The 19658-nt window shown below is 45.7% G+C and overlaps 1 protein-coding gene across 1 annotated transcript in view; it reads left to right on the forward strand.

The window, feature by feature from the left end:
- Window positions 1-19658, forward strand: part of znf407 (zinc finger protein 407) — a 149434-nt gene that overhangs the window by 102611 nt on the left and 27165 nt on the right. The window contains exon 8 of the mRNA XM_079275762.1: window positions 3038-3216. Coding sequence (XP_079131888.1) covers window positions 3038-3216 — 179 coding nt within the window. The remainder of the gene's footprint in view (window positions 1-3037; window positions 3217-19658) is intronic.

A 19658-nucleotide genomic window follows, 5' to 3' on the forward strand; every position in this document is an offset into this window, starting at 1 on the left:
GAGTGATCTATCAAATGCCACTCATCTCCTATTCAGACAGAGACGGATAATAGAGGGGGATAATTATAGTTGGGGAATCGTGGTAAAAATATTCTCATGATATTGCACTGGGAGTCCTGGCCTGTCAATTAATGATAGTCAATTTGACTATTCTCCAGCTATTAATGCAAACTGGAAAAGTTCTTTACTTCGCTGTTTAAGGAATCACTTATATTGTTAACAATGAGGAGGTTTTTATTCTTTCTTTTTTTCTCATTAAAGCCACAGTGGCATCTTAAGCGGTCTAATTGATGTGTAGCCTTTGACTCCTGCCACGCTACCATTCGTCTGGGGCTATTATTGTTTGTTGAATGCCGCGGCATTCATGTTTCAATCTACCTGTTAGAATACCATTTCAGTTCCGAGGCGATGGCGGCTTTGAGGATGATACGCTCGCTGTCGATGCCAGGCAGGTTTGCGACCTTGTAAAGTGAAGGGAGAGATGAGGGAGGAGAGGGGGAGACATTAATGATGATAACTGGGCCTCCTTGGCAGAAGAAGATCCAAATAGCACCAATGATCCAAATGCACCCCCCCCCCCCCCCTCCCAACTTTTAACACACACAAAGAGACACTTTTAAATCTCCTCTAACGAAGCTCCTCTCAATTACACCTCTCCCATTACCATACACTGGTTGGGAGGAGGAATATGGAAATGGCTGAAATAAGAGAGAGAGAGCGAGACAGAACGCGGCAGAGAAGAGGTGATGCATCCATTGAGCATCAGTGTGGCTGATTCCCATGGTGAGTGCGTGGATGGGGAGAGGAAGTTGAAACAGTGTTGGGCTAATTAATACGGTGTATAGTAGGAGGGCTGGTGTGGGCTTTCACTAACTGTGACACCTGCTGACTCCTAAATGCACGATGTGTTGTTTTAATATGACAATTACGCCATTACCATATCTGAGAGATAGCATGGCCCCCCGAGGAATCCACCCGCGCTCTCTAGAACCTTTTAGCTCCGCTTCCAATTTTATCTGTTTATGCTCCCACTTTTCGAATAAGAAATCAGTTCACTTTTAGTGTAAAATGCTTTTTTCTAGAAGCGTGATTTGCGGTAATTCATGAGCGTGTGACAGTTTAAGTTCTTACGTCGGCCTGTTTTTCCATTAGGCTGACGAACAGTCAATAGATAGTGGCCGTGATTTGTCTGTGAACCTTTTTTAGTTCTGCTAGTGATGCAATCACAACAGTGTGTGCCAATCTGCTGATTGGAGGTATGTACATATATATGCACCCTCAGGCAACATAAATCTGACTCATTTAGACACTTTAAATCCGTCCGGGTCTTTGCAGTCTTTACACTTGATATTGATGTTAACCTACAGGACCTTATGGTTTCCATATAATGCTAAGTTAAGGTTCATCATCAGCAGCTCCTTTTTTTATAAATTCTAGATATTAAGCCTGCTGTTCTTGTACCACATGTCACTTGTGTGTTGACTCCCTATGGCGATCACTGCTTTGCTAACTGCCTGGTTCTTCTTCTGCTTAATTTCGAACAAACCAGAAATCCATTGACATCACATCCTGTGAGTCAGCGAATGAGCTCTCTGACACAAAGCATGAACGCGATCTATTGTGAATGGCACGGTGTGACGTTAACCAGTCATCTGGTCGGTCTCTGGACATTTCTACATTGCTGTGGATTACTGCTTTTCGGGTTGAGAGCGTGGCACCCCAAACCCGGCTGTAGTGTTGAGTTTAGTGAAGAGCCCTCGCTGTCCACCGGTGGCTCTGGTGCTTATGCATTTCACACAGCGCGAACAGAACCCAGTGAGGGCCCGCTCTGCTTTTTCTTTTCTTTTTTTAAGGCCCCAGTGGAGCTGGGCTGGTCTGTGGCCCTGTGATGGAGAGAGGTGTCTCTGCAAAAGTGAAAACAAATTCTCTCCTTGGCTGGCGTGAGCTATGGCACTGTGAGGCTTTATTGTCCCGGCCAAGGTGATAAGGGAGAGTAATTGCGTATTATACTGTCCAAGAATGTCAGGTCCAAACTGAGCACGAGTGCCCCATCCATCAACACATGATGCTGTGTGTTTGTGTGTGTGTATGAAACTGTGTTCTACACTGCACATGCTTGCTTGCATGATGCATTATGTGTTTGCCCTCTTGTGCGTCTGGTGTGTGTGTGTGTGGGGGGGGGGGGGATTCATGTCTGTATACTTGCACCTGTGTCATATCAGAGATTTTTTTTATTTTGGCGCAAACTATAGTCGGATTTGTTCATGTCTATGTATCTATGTGCGTGTTTGTCTTGCCCATTCAGGGCGTCTGCAACACGTGTGTGTGTGTGTGTGTTCGTGGGCAGGTTTAGATAGAGCCTGGGAGCAGGTCAGGCAGCATCATAAATCAGCAAAGGGTTGTGTGCGACTCTCTGAGCTGACATCATTACATTGTACACCCTGCAGTAGCTCACTGCTTGGTCTGCCCTATCTGACCAGCCCAAAGACTCACACACACACACACACACACACACACCACGATTTCTATACATTTACCAAAGATACATAATGCATGACAGATACCTCCAGTGCACTCGGTAGGCCTCTTGATCCATGTGCAGTCTCGCTGCAGGCATCACCCACTGCTCCCACCACACCCATGAGGCACTGAACCTGAAGAGCATGGCAGAATGTCAAAGACTTTTGCATGATGTAAATATTGTGCGTGTAACAAGTTGGGTTTCGCTGTTCCGGTCTTTCGTCTTTTGCCGGTTGAGGGGCCTGTTTCACAGAGGCCTGTTTCACAGAGGCTTAGAGAGTCTGTCCAAACACTGCTGCTCCCTCAGCTCCAAAGCCCAGTTGGAGTTTTTTTTCAAGTGTCTGTGTGTGTGTGTGTGTGTGTGTGTGCATCATCATCGCAACAAAATCAAATGTTAACTCAGCAAACCTTTCCTTGGGAAAGTTGTCAAGTGTTTATGTCTTTGTTTTTAGTTTTTTTCTAATCTCATACAACAAAAGGAAATGAGGCCTTTTATCTCTTGTTTTGTCTCCCTTAGATCCAACTGTGCTGAGAACATCCGGAAGCACATTCTCCACACGGGCAAACACGAGGGCGTGAAGATGTACAACTGCCCCAAATGTAACCATGCCACCAACTCTCCCATGGAGTTCCGCAACCACCTGAAGGCCAGTCACCCTGATATCGAGAACCCAGACCTCGCCTACCTGCATGCTGGTAACTAACTCTTCAATTTCTATATATATATGTATGTAATGTGTGGACTGGGAGATGGAGAGGTTCCAGTTCACCTCCTGGGCCCTGTAGAGGTGTCCTTGAGCAAGGCGCCAAACACTGGACTGCGCCTTTTAAGTGCCATGCTGATGGGCATCTTATTTCTGCTGTTCCAAGAATTTGAACTCGACCACTTTCCCTTTTCTAACTTCTAGCCTCTCTAATCGTCACTGCATGCTTCCGATGTGTAATATGCACACAAACCAACACACACACATATATACCCACAGACAAATGAACATGTGATATCAGTCCCCTGAATTAAACCACCTGGCTGCCCCCGCTCCGTCGTCCCGCTGAGGTCAGATCTTCCGGGTCCCTCGAGTGTGTTTTCGTCAATGGATGGACTCTCGCTATTCCGTGCTGATGGAGGGCACCCGGACACAAAGAGGCAGCACTCAAAGATTGCTGGCCTAGTCGTCCCTGCCAATCACTCAGGCCATAGAGACGGATGAAATCGTGTTCCTCCACTATTGGTTCCTTTGTATCCCCGTGCCCTTCTTTTGTCCTTGAAGGCCACCAAATCCAATCGGCCGAGTGCTTGTCCTTCAGGGGAGCAGAGAGGACAGCCTTTATCCTGTTATCCCTTTGACCTTACATAAAAGCAGTGGAGTTGGAAGGGAGCACCACGGGGAAGAGGCCATGCAGGGACATCACTGGAAGTACTGTGGTTTATTCCCAGTTGAACCTGAATGGAGCCGGAGTTGTGTCTTTGTGCTGACTCTGAAAAGTGTATTTCTTTTAATTTCTCAAACAGGCTTATTCTTGATATAATTTCTGCTCCTCAAATTCAATGACCAGCTCTCCTATCTCTGAACTGCTTTACTTCCATGTCCTAACCTCCGAGCACAACCTTTTTACCCTCACCTGCTCTTACAAATGCCTCCCTCCTTCATATTCTCCATACCCTCTCACCTTTAACCAAAGCACACCTTCTTCTTACCCTTTCACTCCAGAATCTCCCTCACCTCTGTTTGTCCTTATGCACGGCTGACCTTTTGTTCCTTTGTGTGGAACAAGTCATTTGAGAACACAACAGTTATACCAAAGAAGGAGATTTCTCTATAACTGCTGTGGCTTCATCTTAAAGGTGCTCATGATCTTACTGGGAGTCCACCCAGCTACAGCGAACACTGTGCTATACAGGTTCAGGCCTTTTTCATTCTTCAGCATTATGAGCGAAGGTCAGCAGATCTTGTCTGGAATGCGCATCATCTTTCGTTGGTCTTGAGGAAACACATCCTCCTCTTTCAGTCAAGTTAAGCAGCGATGTTTTCAAGATGTCATCACGACGCTCTGATTCATATTCCGGTCACGCCAAACAGCCACAGATATGAACTTAAAGACCGACAGCAAAAGAAAAATGCAGCCAATGGTGTCTCTTTACCCTCGAAGAAAATGATTCCCCGCACCAATTTCCAAAGAGAAATGACTGATCCTACTTCCCTTTCATTGATGCATTACAACAACAAAATGTTGCTTCGTGCGAGCGACACGTAAACAAACTATTGCGGGTCTGCAGAAAATCAGCCGCGCTTTACCTGATTAAGACCAAAGCAATCAAAGCATAAGGGGTTTGAAAAGGCATTAAAAGTGCACCCCTGATCTCTCCCTCCATCAAAAGAGGGAAAAAGAGAGAGGTGGAGGGGGGGTGGTGCCGGAAAGAGCAGTGTTTCATCTAAGTAGACAGAACGGGACCAAAAGAAAGAGACGGGGGAAAAAAAGATTAAGAAGGTAGATGTTGAATTAACCTGCTTGTGATTGCTCTCTGTCAGAGTGGCACCAGGGCCAGCAGGGAGAGGCAAATCATCTGTGATGGCCCTTCCTGCTGCTCCCCCTTTGAAAGACACAGATCAAACGCACCCTAGTCACAGGCCCTCGCAGCCCCTCGCGCCGGATTGATTGACACCCGAACGTCTCCACCGCTGCTCTGTCTTTCCATATCACTCTCTCTTTCTCTCGCTCTCTCTTCCCCTCTTTATTCAGCGTCGCACTTCGAATTAAAGCCCTTCTCAAGGATGAAAGCAGAGGTCCTTTGCAAACGAAAGAAGAGAGGGAATTAGACTCAGCAAGTGATGGAGGGGAATGATGATTAGAATTAGAAAAAAAAGAAGGTTAGATATGTGAGGGGAAAATGTTGCTGATAGGACACATTTTAATAAAATGGTAATGACAATTGTCTTCCCCGCGCGATCTGCGGAGAGATATGCCAGAGAGAGGTGGCGGTGCCTGTGTGATCCCGGCATAGATAGCACTGCAGCAGAACCGGAGCCACAGGTACCTCGGAGCGCTGTGACTTTGCTAGATCACCCGTCTGCTCGGACTTTCTTTCTAGTTAAAATGCTGCAGGTACGCTTTGACTTGAGCAGCTTTGGGAAACGGCACATCTCCTTCGTCAGCTGTGGTTGCGGGGCAATGGCTTTGTTAAATGGGACTCCTGTTCCAAAACCTATGTGACGTACACGCAGGTGAGATACCATGAGCTCTGTCGGGGCATCATCATCATCCCGCTGGTTTAAATTGTGAAATGTTTCCCTTATTATATTTTCAACCAAGGTTATAATTGCGCATCTCGCAGGCATAGCGATCAAATGCTTTGTAATTAGCTCACAGCGACCGAGTACTCGGATCTGCTGCTTAGCGCCTAAAAAGATAAATAAATAAACTTCTTCTAGGCATTGTTGCTGCTTTATGCAGATTCTATTTTCCTTAATAATGCATGATGGATGGCTACTGTAGAGGGCTAGAGGAGACCTGGCCTTGTAAGTGATGATCTTAATACACAGTTACAACCACGGGCTAATTCATTTCTTTGCATATATTTTGTCCTTATTAAACAAATCTGTAAACAAATATGGGTTTGGATGGCTTTTACTTAAGTTATGCATCTGTGCGCCTCCCCCAGCTCCCCTCCCTCGCTTTCACCTTCTGTTCGTCATGTAATGAAACATTACTCTCCTGAGTTTTACTTGCGTATTGTGTTACAGCGGCGTGTGGGATTGTGGAGGACAGGTGTGTATGTCATGCAAATGTGTCCCGGTATCCCGGCGCATGTGACACCGTGTCGACGTTGTGAAAGAATCCGGAGACGCCGACGATAAAATCAACATCTGTTTCTAATAGCAATGTGTTATATGTGACACGTTTCTGTGTCGAAACAACATGTGAAAGAAGGAAACAATGCAACAAAAAAAAAGCCACCTATAGGACATCAAGTCGTCAGCGTTAGTGATGAACCTGCGTCTGCGTGTCACCGTCCTTATGTTGCTTTCACATGATAGGCATTAATGGAAAAAACAAGGCATTCTGTTCCGTGCCAGATTAACGGGGTGGCTCATTGTGCCGATGCTGTCACAGCCTAGATGTAGTTCTTTTGAGTTCTGTCTTACAAAGTCAACAGTGAGGCATTTGTTGGCTTAACAGGAAGCTAAAAAAAATGCAAAGAAAGGAGAAACTATGACTGAATTCAGCTTTATATAAATATGGCCTGAAACTTAACTTAACCCTCACTACTGAAGGACAACAGAATAACAAACACAGACCCGAGGCCTGTGTTTGTTATTCTGTGTCCATCACATCTCATGTTTTTCCGACCTCAGCAAGCCTGCATGTAGAAACTTGTAGATTAGCTCGAGCCAGTGTTGGGGTGTTAATTGGAGAAGTCCCTCATGGATGAACACCTTTCAGCTTCATCTGGTCCTGAGTGGCTCACGTTTCGAGGACTGAAGTGAATCGGTTTGAACTCCTAACTCTTGATTCCCTCTTCTGCCTTTTTCCGTCCACACACTCCGCATGTAGTCTTGGTTTAGATATTACAGTTGAGAAGCAGCTGCTCAGTGCCGGTGTGTCTCAGGAGACCTGCAACAAGGGGTGTGTGTTTCAGGGAGAGGGAGGGGGGGGGGGGGGGGGTTTAGGGGAAAATGCACACCGTCGGTTGCAGGCGTCTCGGTAAACCAAACACGGTGCCGGTTAGGGCCGAGCGAGCAGCAATTCCTGCATAATGACCTGCTCCAATGAGCGTGAAAACTACTCCAACTGGCCGCATTTATCACCCATCAGCAACAACAAACGGCCTTTTGTTTCATCCTCGTCTTCCAATCCTTTCCTCCTGGCACCAGTCCGAGGGCCGTTTAGCGGCCATTCAGAGCCTTGACTGACAGGTCGCATTCAATCAGTGCGGAGACGGAGGGGCAGGAGGTTTCTGGCCGCTCCGAATGGGAAGTAATGTTTGCATTGTGTTCCCGTCACCTTTAGGCCATCGCAGACAGATTTATTTGGGGTGGGGGGGGGGGGGGGATTCCCACACGGTAAATGATGAGTGGAAGTGTAGCGTCACTGACGGACTGGGTCAACCTCTGCCTCAAGTTCTGTCACTGTCAGAAAATTGTAGGCAGATTGATGACACTTGATATATGCTCCCTTCTGCTTGCTTATGTTGCACTATTCTCAAAAGTTGCAGATGGTCTATGTAGGGCACAGCCGAACAGTCTTGAGCAGGTTTTTGGTCTAATGCTCCATTTGGATGATAGAAAGTTGGATGATCAAGGGTGCGAGAAGGACAACAGTAAATAGTTCTGTAACCACACATATAGACGAAATTTAGCTACAAAGTCGTAATTTTCTGAACCGGTTCATGTCGTTAGTGAGCAAACACTGAAACTCCTTTTCCTAGAAAGCCAGTTTTTGTTTGGATGCGCTACACCGACTCCCCAGAGTGAATCTTGGCTATCATTTAAATAAACTTCCACTCTTCCCACATCCTAAAGGGATTGTTCATCATGTGTCAGCGCACACTTCAAATGCTTAACGTCTTCCTTTTTAATCAAAAGATGAAAGGGGCAAACATTTGCTATATGTTTGCAAGAACGTCTGTCGGAGCACTGCGGCGGGCTTTCGTGTGTACATACGGTGTTCAGACAGATGCACACACACACACGCACACGGAGACAAAGTGTGAGTGACGTGTGGTGGGGATGCTCGCGGGCAGGGCTGCTCCTCCTGTGTGGGACAGTGAGTATGGGACCAGACAGGCCGCCGGCTGCTATAAAGACTCACCCATAATTCAATCCTCCTTCTCCCTCAATTCAGACACTGTCCAATATCCAGCTACGGCTAACAGCTAACCTGTCTAAGACGAGACAGAAAGAGAGAAAGATGGAATTGATGTGAACGTTGAGTTAAAAGAAAAAGAAAAGAAAGAAAAGAAGAAATTGTTCAGGAGAACATGTTGCAAGACGGGGCCAGACTGCTGATTTCCACTTTCAGCCCGGCTTGCCCCATCTTGACCTTTACTGAGTCAACACAGCTCCTAGTACCAACATGTTTTCCCTGATCTACACCCTCATTGGCTGAAGTGCACTTCTGAGATCTCCACCACGACCTTTGCCCTTTTTTGCTGTGCCAAGGACCCTTGTCTTCCTCCTTCGCCTCTGTGTGTGTCTTCTGTTTGGTGGCTCTCCAAATGTCTCTGCATCTCTAATTACCAAAAGGCTCAACTTTCCCAACTAAACAACCAATTACCAACACTTTAGCCCAGCCCAATCCCATGTTTTCTGATACAGTGTCCTATTAGGGCCCCTTATTTTTTTCCCCAGCATAATTGAATCCCCTGGCTGCTCATCAGCGGGCTAATTTAGCCAATGTGCAGAGTTGGTAATCAGAGGGGCTGCCTGTTAGACTATCAGACCCCAATTAAGTGCCCTCTTATTTCCAACATAACAAGCCACTATCACCACTGCTGTTATTGTGTTTCCCTCTTTAGTGCCCAGTTCTGTTTGGGTAAATGTGTTTGGAGAACAAGAAGGAAAAGAGGGAGTTTCCGTGTTAAGTTGAGCTCTGGTACCAAATGCACTTGTAGATGGAGAAGAAGGAAGATAATTAGGGTGACGATCCAGAGAGCAGAGATCTGCCTGTTTTTTGTTCTGTCAGATTGATAAAGCTCACACGTTTCTCTCCAAAACGCCCAACAGTACTTTACCGTGAAAGCTCTTCTGGTGTACTTATTAGTACGACAACAATGTTCATCAAAAGATACCCCAAAAAACAGGCTCTTATGGACCACCTTGAGGCCACGGAGCAACAGCTTTATGTGAAAAATACTCTTGCTCTCCGCCTAAATCACAAACTTAGTACTGAAACTAATGAGTGTAAATTCAAAGCCTGGGCCCGATCTGTTTTCACCACATTATTTGGGTTCAATGAGTGCACATACCACCAGAATCTTGTTAGAAAATGTATAAGCAGTGAAGTCTTTAAACTTTAAAAAATTCAAACATCTATCTCCTGCTGCCAAAACCTGATGTGGCTTCATGCAGCTTTAACTTGACAAACAGATTTGAAATGGAAAAAGGGTTCAGAGATGAACGCCTTCACCACCAGCACCTCTTTCTGTGCAGAATATCTCACTTTTTTTTTCTTCTTCTTCTTCCTTTCTTATTCTCCCTCCCTTTTTTTTAAGTCTCTGTCCTGTCTTGGTGACTGGTGCAGTTGAGGGGAGCCAGAGTGTGAAAGAGGCCCACAGAGGGCTGATGAGGACTGTCTTAGCAAAGCGTGTCTCAAGTCTGGGACTGCAGCTTTTGAGTGTGTGTGTGTGTGTGTGTGTGTATGGTAGCAAGAAATAGTCTGTGTGCGTGTCTCGAAGTCTAAGTGTGTGTTTAGTGTTGGTGTCGACTCCCCATAGCCTAATTAAAGGGCGAGGAAAGCCACTCACTGGGAGATTAAACCTAAAAGGGTAAATTAGCACTCAAAAGGGGTGTGGCAAATTCACACATACGCACAGGCCATGAAATCTCTTCTGACACCTGTGGAAAAAAAAGGGGGAAAAAGAGAATAAGGAGGAGAGGGGGGGGAGACTTTTGTGTTTCCATTGCAGAGTTGTGTGCTGTGTATTTGTCGAGATGAGGATCTGAACTGGCCACTTTATATTTTTTTAAAGGTAGCGATGGGAGTTCTGGGTCCTCTGTGTGCGTGGGTTGCCTGCTCAGCTGGTGGACGTGTCTATTTCACTTCATAGTACTTGTTGTAAGTCACTTTGGATAACAGCCTTTAACTCCTGTAAGATGTTCAACAAAGAAATGTTAAGACTCCGTGGAAGATTTCATGTCAGTTGTGAAATATGTCTCATATTTAAATTTAACTTACATTTAAGACTTTATTAAACTTGTTAACTTTTTTGAAGGGTCATCTCGATTGTTATGTCCGACCATGCAGATGGTTTGTAAAGGTGTATGCTGGCCCACAGTGCCCGGGGAAACAGCAGACGTAAGTCCCTACTATGAGATGAGGAGTGTTTACGACCTCCATGTTTACAAAGCAGGCTTTCTGTTATAAATGTGTCGTCTCACAATTTTCAATAATATTTATTTTCTACCAAATATTTGTTTCAAATTAAATAAATTGTGTACTTTTATTAATCAAGTCTGAATGGAACCGGTTTAACTGTTACCGGTTGGTGAAGATCGAGAGGTTTGCCGTGGTGTTTCATGTGTGTGAAGTTGTAGTGTACACACACACACACACACACACACGTGCGAGTGTCACATCATCGGTCACCCCCCTTCATATAAATATCCCACGATTCAACAGCTCGCTTTAACGCCCCGGGGCTACACTGCTATCTCTTTCTAACTGAACCCCGTGCTACTCGCTCAGTACATCAGCTCGCTTTCTGCCTCTTTCTTCTGGTGCTGTGTGTTTGCGTGCGTTATGATGTCTTACCGTTTGTGTGTGTGTGTGTGTGTGTGTGTTGTTGGTGAGTGATGTGACTCTGGGCTCTGCCACGCTATCCGTCTCTCTATCCATCTGTCTGTCTGTCTTCTACTCCTGTTTGACTGCTATCAGACAAGTGTTGTTTGAGAGGGTGTGTGTGTGTGTGTGTGTGTGTGTGTGTGTGTGTGTGTGTGTGTGTGTGTGTGTGTGTGTGTGTGTGTGTGTGTGTGTGTGTGTGTGTGTGTGTGTGTAAATGTCGCCTGTCAGTGTCTTCCTCCAGAATCAGACATCTAGCAGAGCATGTCAGCTTGGCACACACACGTACTGTGTTGAAGATGCATACGCACACACACGCGCAGTTTCGCACAGGACTACATCTCCAATCTTATAGTTATTTGCCCCCAAGGACTAAGTGTGTATGTTTGCACGTAAAAGAGATTGCATGCGCAGGTGGGTTGTTGCTGCGAATACACACAGACACAAACAAACAAACACACACTCTTGCATGTCTTTCCGTTTGTGGGAGTAAGAAAATAGATCTTGGTTCTGTCACGACTGGGCCTGCAGGCATAAGAGGCCTTAACGGATGTCTCTCTCAGTGAAAGTCTCACACACACACACACACACACACACACACACACACACACACACACACACACACACACACACTCACTCACTTTCTCTCACATGCACACAACACAAACACGATACAGGTCTCAGACCCCTCTCCCTCCTGGACTCGTAGTGATGAATACAGATTCGGGCTCCTCTCTAGATAGGGATCAGCCTCGCCGTGGCTTCAGAAATGCTATCTTTACCGGGCGGCTGAATTGATAATACTCCCCCCTACGCATTTTATTACAAAGGCCCAGTTTGTAAAAAGGTAATCATTTACTGTTGCTACTATCTCCCCTGAGCCATACATCTTCTGTCTTCACAGGACAAAGTTCTCCCGCTGCTACCGACGCTGTTTTTCCTTATTTTCTCTTTTTCTTTTTTCTGTCGGTGGATTCGCAGACTGCTACTTTTAAAGGTTGATCACCTCTGGCTGCCTCAGTTTTACACTTACAACAACCCACCTGGTGAAATTAGGTGTTTGCATTAAATGTACGCATTTTGTGTTCGTTGCTGTAAGCATGCATGGGCGCTCAGTGTTTTTTGTATGTGGGGGGGGGGACAGAAGGGCTGAACATGACAGTGAGTGAAGGGCTAATCCCTTTGGGCACGTAGTGGAATCCAATACCAAGTACCAAAATCTCATCATTTCAATTATCATATTTATGATATTTATTCATTTTCTCCCAGCCAGGCTTAATACTGCCCCCCCCCCCTCTCTCTCTCTCTCTCTCTCTCTCTCTCTCTCTCTCTCTCTCTCTCTCTCTCTCTCTCTCTCTCTCTCTCTCTCTCTCTCTCTCTCTCTCTCTCTCTCACCGCTCCTTCCTCTGTACGTTAATCTATTTTTTCCCTCTACTGCTCTCTCCACTGGCGACATGTGAGCCTGCCAGTCATGTTGATTGACAGCACTCAAGTGGCCTACGGTAAAGCAGCTCATTTTTCCGTCTCCTTTCGGTCAGACGTTGTGCCGGTGAATGGCGGGGCTTATCAGGAAACCCAATTTATTTCTCTGGGCGAAAGGAGTTGCCACTCACACTGACTGACAGCTCTCAGATTTGCAGGCCTGCAGTGTAGGGATTTCCTTTAAGTTGTTATGTTTTCCTTCTTTCTTTTTCTTTCTTTTTTCCCCGCACTGTCGGAGATTATGCTAGCGCACACCGCCGTGCGTACACACTTTACAGATCAGCCTCGCGCCCTCGTGTCCAGACCGTTTTGTTTTCGCCTGACCTTGCCGTTGATTTTGACTGACGGACGGCGATCCGCGGTCCTTCGCGCCACGCGGAGGGTCAAGTTCAGCCTCTTGAACATCTTTGTTTGGGTAACTGTTTATATTCTTGGGGGAGGAGCTGATGGGAAAGATAAATAAATGTTACGGGCAAAATAAAACTTGATTCATGCAGAGATTGGTATTTTTTATTGTTTTGTGATTTTATGTGTAAGTGCAAAGGCACGTTTGTTTCATTGCCTAAGAGCATTACATGTGGGAATGCATGAATTTATGTTCTCATCTCAGCTGTGTGTTTTTTTACGTTCCCCTCCCTGTCCGTGTGTTTATGAGCGAGTCTCGTGTGTGTGTGTGTGTGTGTGTGTGTGTGTGTGTGTGTGTGTAACCAGGCGGAAATGTTTGCCTTGGTTTGATATGCATTTGAAAACACATCGACGTATGTCATGATGTGTGAGTTCTTCTTTTTTTCCCCCTGCATGTCCCTGTCTGTGTATGCATGTGATGTTTTTGTGTGTGCGTGCGTTCGCGCCCATGTGTGTGCGTTTGCGCGTGTCGAGTATGACCTCCGAATCCTGAGGCTTATCGTGGCGGTGTTCTACATTATTGATAGCGAGCGGAGATATCGACAGGCCGGGCGCCGGCAGCTTGCAGCAGCGCCGGCAAGCGGGATGGGACTTTGATATGACATATTGTGCGTCTCAGCACAAGCCATAAATAATTCTGACACGTTTTTGTATGCATGGGAAAGTCCTTGATTCAGCCTCCCATAAAAATAAACTTCTATTATGGAAGGTATTTGTCAAGTGGGTGCGTGATGGATGGCCCGGCGTTTACCCCGTGGCAGGACGATGGGTTATGGATGCCTGCCGCCCCTTGCCGGGGGAGGAGTCCAACCCAGCAACGCTGACACCAGAGTAATTACTGCCCTCCTCGCCACGGCAACGGAGGGAGGGAAGTGGAGGAGGGATATGAGGGCAGAGGGGTGTGTGTGGGGGGTCTTTATACAAACACCTGCACATCCTTCTGTCCTGTTACGCCACCAGCGTAAAGAGAAGAAGGTGATGATTGGCCACAGATGGACGGACAGATATATGGGTGGGTACAGTCATTGGATATTGAGGTTTTGATATTGATTGATTTATTCATTAACATACTGATCCCTCGTGAACACGTTACATGTCATATTTTAAAACCTCGCTATATTACTGCCTAATTAGATCCGACGTGATTACTATAAACAAATGAGCCCACGGCTTGGTCATGATTACTCCGTTGTCATTGTTATTATCTCGTTGCTTCGCTTTGTCGTCGATTAAACAGTTGATCAATCGTCAGAAAATGAACCGTCTTGATAAGATGAACTTTATTGATCCCACTCTGGGAAATAGAAGTGTCACAGTAGCAAAAGAAAGCACGAGCTGTGATATATAGTATCAATAAGTAACCTTATAGAAAATACAATACTCTATAATCTACTTCATAAGAAATGAAGCATTGGACAAAAAGTAAAAAGCACTTAATGAATGAATGAATTTGTTGACAAAATCGTATGAGTGTTATTTGACTATTAAGCGAGGACAGTCCTACAAAATAGTCACAGACGAGGCTATGATTTGCTTCTTTTCTCTGTTTGGTATGATTATAAATTAATCCATTTTACCCTCTGGATTTCAACCACCAACCCAATCTGAGTGTGTGGTTCACTTACGATTTCAGACATTCTAGACTGACACCTTGGTAGCTCACAACACCTAACAATTCTACAAAGGAACAATATATAATTCCTGAATTCAGTTGTATTCGTTTTGCAGATGGTTGTGCAGCTTGATGTGATAAGAGCACAGTGTGAAGAAAATGTGTACTTAAGCAGAGCAAAGATGTTTGTATGTGTTAGTTTGCATGCAATCCCAAGCATTCCCATGGCGGCACACTTATGAATATGTACAGATATTTGCGTGTGCTAATGAGCACATGTGTGCGTGTTTGTGTGTCAGTCTGTGGGCCCAGCAGCCAGATTGAGCTGAGGCTCAGGTGCCATCTGAGGAAGAGGAGGAAGGTAGGCGTGGGGGCTCGGAACAGGTGAGGATGGGTGCTCTCCTAACCACCGCTATCCCCGCTAGCCCGCGTGGGTGTGCAGGTCGGGGGTGGGGGCCACAGTGGCAGCCCGTCAGTGGGAGTGACACCTGTTCCCCGGCTGCCCACCCCTTCATTCTTACAGCTGCTCCGCTTCCTCTGCTTCAACCTTTTACCTGCCATCCATCGCCGTTGCCTTCCTCCTCCTCGTCCTCCTTAACAGGCAGCGTGGAGGAGAAGCTCGTCACAGCAGGCCGGGGAGCAGCGAGTTGGACCGGTCCAGATGTTTCTTACGTGCCAGGAAGGGAGGAGGGTTTTTGTCAGGACACAACCACAAGCTCAGACAATTACTGTAACATCAGCAGATTGCCTCGGTGCCACCGAGGCTGCTGTTAAGTGAGATGATTGGTACAAGATGGTGCGTGTAAGTCGACTGGCATAAGCCACACGCATATGCACGACGTCTTCAAAAACACAGGTGTGCATGGACCTGCAGTGTGCTGTCTGCGCAACCCTGCAGTTGGTCTAGTTGGAGAAACGGCAATACACAGTAATTTAATTGCTTTTTTTGAGTATGCTAAATCTTTAGAATTATTCCTGGAGTTCAACGTAAAGTTAGCATTTTGAAAAACAGCTGGACTTTGTGTTATTGTCCCAAACTGAACAGCTGCTGAGAATCATACAGTACATCTCAGTGTTGAGAGTGTAGCTTCTCAGTCGTCTGCTACCTTTAACACAACCTCGTTTTGGCAATAATTGCGATGGAAACTTTGATTAGGTGAAGCTTTCAAGGCTTATGGCTCTTTTCATGTATGGCTTGCATTGCTTTGCTTCTTTTGTATCACGGGCACCCTCAAGTTTGACGTCACATATCAAGCTAAAGATAGCTGGTAACCTATTACACGCCCTCCATGGCACACCTTGCATACAGATGCAGACAGTATTAAGACGTGCCTGTTTGCATGGATCGGCCTTCTTTAACCCGGTAACCCTCTCCCAAGGTCCAGATGGGTGGACTGAAGCGGCTGTCGACCGCTACGGATGAGGGGTCGGGGAGGAACGGGCCTCGGTCAATAGGCTTAGAAGACCATCAGGGACTATTGATTGTGGCGGACAGTGAGGCCAGCTCTGCACTAATTGTTTCTTTACTAGCCTGTGGCAAAGACAACAGTCACGGGCAGGGACTCATGAATCTTACATCTGTTTTGTTGCGAAAGCGCCGGGAGTTAATAGCCTTTGATTACCGGGGGGGGGGGGGGGGGGGGTCGTGTGTGCATGTTTGTGTAGGTGTGTGTGTGCGGCGGTGGATGAGGCACATGTAAGAATTTGTGTGTAATGCGTTTATGCAAGAGGATCAGGGGTGGATAAAATGGACAGATTTACATTTATGATTTTATTTGTGTTACAGAATCACTTTTGGTAGATACAATTTTGGTGACTTTTTTTAAAAATTTAGGCCGCAACATACATACCAATAACATCAGATGTTTTTACAGAAGAACATGCAGATTGATTGTAGTGTAATCATAATGCTGTTATACTATTTTATTATCTTCTTACTGGGCAATGTGAGCATCAGTTCAAGTAAAGAAATGACTGAATGGATGTATTTAAGGTGGCACCTCAGTCTCAGTTAATATATAACACTAAAGTATTGCTGTGATATCGCTTCTGTAATTCTTTTTGTAACATTGGTAGTTGACTGGTCCTTTTAGTTGCTGGTGTGTGTCAGGACTATATTTCCCATAAACCCTTCTGTTTCTTAACTTCTTCGAACAGTTAAGGTGGTACTACTATATGGGTTTCAGTCAAAATGCTTAATATTGTACCTGTAATGACGTTGACCTACCTGCACCCTTTACACTTTGCTCTAACATTAAATACAACAATGAATGTATCGTAGTTCACTATTTAGTTGCTGATTCAAATTATTTCAGTTTACCATAACTCATCACTGACACAACAATACAAATAGTATACAAATACATCTTGTTGGCTCTCCAGAGAGGAGCGTCCTGTGCAGGAGTCATATTTGCTATTCTAACCCCGCTGCGGTCGCCCAGCTGAATTCAACTTGTTTGTTTATTGCGTGCAGCAGCAGAGTTTGTTTGTGGCCGGCTGTCAGAGCAACCGGCCCGTTGTGATGAAAGACACTTGGACCTTCCCATCCATTTCACATTTGCTCCAATCAATTATTCAACAGGACAGCCAATTAAAAATGAGGGAGAGCGGTCAGGGCCTCGCCCCCCGAAGGCCGCCACTAGACAACTCTCTCCGTGAATAATTGGTGCAATTAATTTAGCATTGAGCAATAAAGGAGTTCTCACTCTCCCCTCTCGCTCTCTCTCTCTCCCTCTCTCCCTATATACTGCAGAAGCTCTCAACACACCAGTCATTACAGACACACATCACAGCAACGCACACGCACTGCAGCAGTAATAATAGTGGAACGTTCCAGAACCATTGTATAACATGCAGGGATGCAGGTGAGGCCATCCCCTCCAATTGCAATTTGCCCTCCTTTTAATTGAAAGCAAAATAGCTAATCACTCGTTAGAATGTTAATTGATCCTCACAAGGTAATTTGTCGCGAGTAGCCGGAGTAAATGACTGTTATTTTACCAAAGAATCAAAAGGGCAAAACACTTTTGGGCTTTATTAGTGGATATTTGCTTCATAATGATGGCCAGCTATATCACTAAAATTGTAGTCGCACACACCTAACAAAAACACAGCTGTGCCCTCTGGGACACACACACACATTCTAATGCGGGAGGGATTCTGAGATCGGTTTCGGGAGCCCTGGTCAGACCGTAAATTATTGCCATACAAAGGAATTATTCCATTTACTTGATTCTATACATTTCTCCCTCCGATTGTCTCTTATCTGCAATTATGGTTAATTTGCTGCTGCTGCCCTCGCGAGCTGGCGCCTGTACCAGTGATGGCACACACACACACACACACACACACACACACACACACACACAGTTATAAGGACACTCAGGAGGAGGGTAATAGTGACAGCTAAATTCCGCAACAGCTTTGATTTATTCAATCACAACAGAAGTATAATGACGGAGGAACATCCTCCCCACCGTGCCTTCTTCTGCTTTCTGCCCCCTCTCTCCTCCTCTATCATCCTCTCTTTATTGATCAATCTCTAACTCCCTCCCCCCCCTCCCACACACACACACCTCTTCCTTCTCCACCACTCACCTCCATGAACAACCCCCACCCACCCATCCTCTTTTGATAGCCAGATTGACAGTCGAGTAATTTCACTGTCAGTGCTGACTGACGCATGGTAATGGGAAGACGTTTCAGAGCGGCAGTACAACACAAAATAATTTCCAATTTACCGCTCATCAAAAGCACCCTTACAAAAATAAAGAGAGCAAGGGAGGGATGGGTAAAGAGGGAGGGAGAGAGAGAAAGGGAGGAGGTGAGGGGAAACACAACAGTGGATTTATGGCTTCAATTACTGATATTTCACATTTAGTTTAAAGCGACATGTTTTTGTAATATGACAGGCTTCACTGGATTTGAAAACCTCTTCAGACCTCTCTACTCTCCTCTTCCTACCTTTTTTTTTGTCCACCCATTTCTCTCTCCTCTCGTGGTGGAGATAATGAAAGGGCGGATCAAGACGGTGGTGAGGGAGGGGGGGTTGGACTGAGGGGGGTAGATTGAGGAAGAGAGTGATAGCTGTGACTCCTGAGCCTCTTTCGAGAGCCAAAGAGGGAGGAAGACGAAGGCCCGGAGCTTTGATGTAGATGGATTTGACTGCAACTCACGTCATCATTCACTGGTCGGGCCTCAATATCTACCCCACCTGTCACTGGCAGGATTTACAACTGTACCTCACTCATCATTGATGGACTTAAACTACCCCATGACAGTCATTTGGTGGATTTCAATCGTTTTTTTTCCTACTGGTGGGTTGGCACGGTATTCATGTCTTTTCCTTTTCTTGCATCTTTTCTGTGTATTGCTGACTTGCCATTCAGCACGTGTGGAGTCCAGTAAGGGAGGAGTGTCCAGGGAAAGTCCAGCAGCAAACTGCATTTTGGTGTGAAGATTGCTCGGAGTTCTGTTGACCTGGTCTGAGGCCGTGAGCTATTTTTGTCACTTTTCTTTGCCTTTATAATATCATTTTAGACCAGAGCCCACAACTGAATGCAACAACTGCAGTGAATGGTCAACGTTCATAGCAGTGATTCCAGGAAGTCATAATATAGTCCCATTTCTTTAGGTTTGCCAGCAACTCCACTCCAATTATGCCTCCTGAAGGCAGCACATACATGAAGCAGCACACACCACAGCCAGTGGCTCTGCAACAACAGCTCCATGTGCCTTCCTGTGTCACAAAAGTGTCTCCTGAATTGAATATCACATTTTATAATGGCAGTATAGAGGTGGACCTGTTGCTGCCACAAACAGCATGTTGTAGAACATCATCCTGACTGTTTGTAGAATCCGTGAGGGACATGTCAAGGAGGGACCAGGAGAATTTGCTCTGTCAGGTGTCGATGGTGAACAGGATCCTGACAGGAATTTCTATGAATGCAAACATTAACTGTAAAAACTAAAAGAGACTTTGGTTCCCAATTATTCCGTGTTGACATCAATGTCATGTGTTGGCGCAGCCAAATCTAAAAAAAGTTATGATTGGGATCATTTTGGTTCCAAATGTAATTGTATTTATGCGCAGAGAATAGAGTGAACAGTGACATCATATGCCCTTGGCAGAATATTTTGGCAT

Source organism: Melanostigma gelatinosum (assembly GCF_949748355.1).
Source record: "Melanostigma gelatinosum genome assembly, chromosome: 9".
Taxonomy (NCBI): domain Eukaryota; kingdom Metazoa; phylum Chordata; class Actinopteri; order Perciformes; family Zoarcidae; genus Melanostigma; species Melanostigma gelatinosum.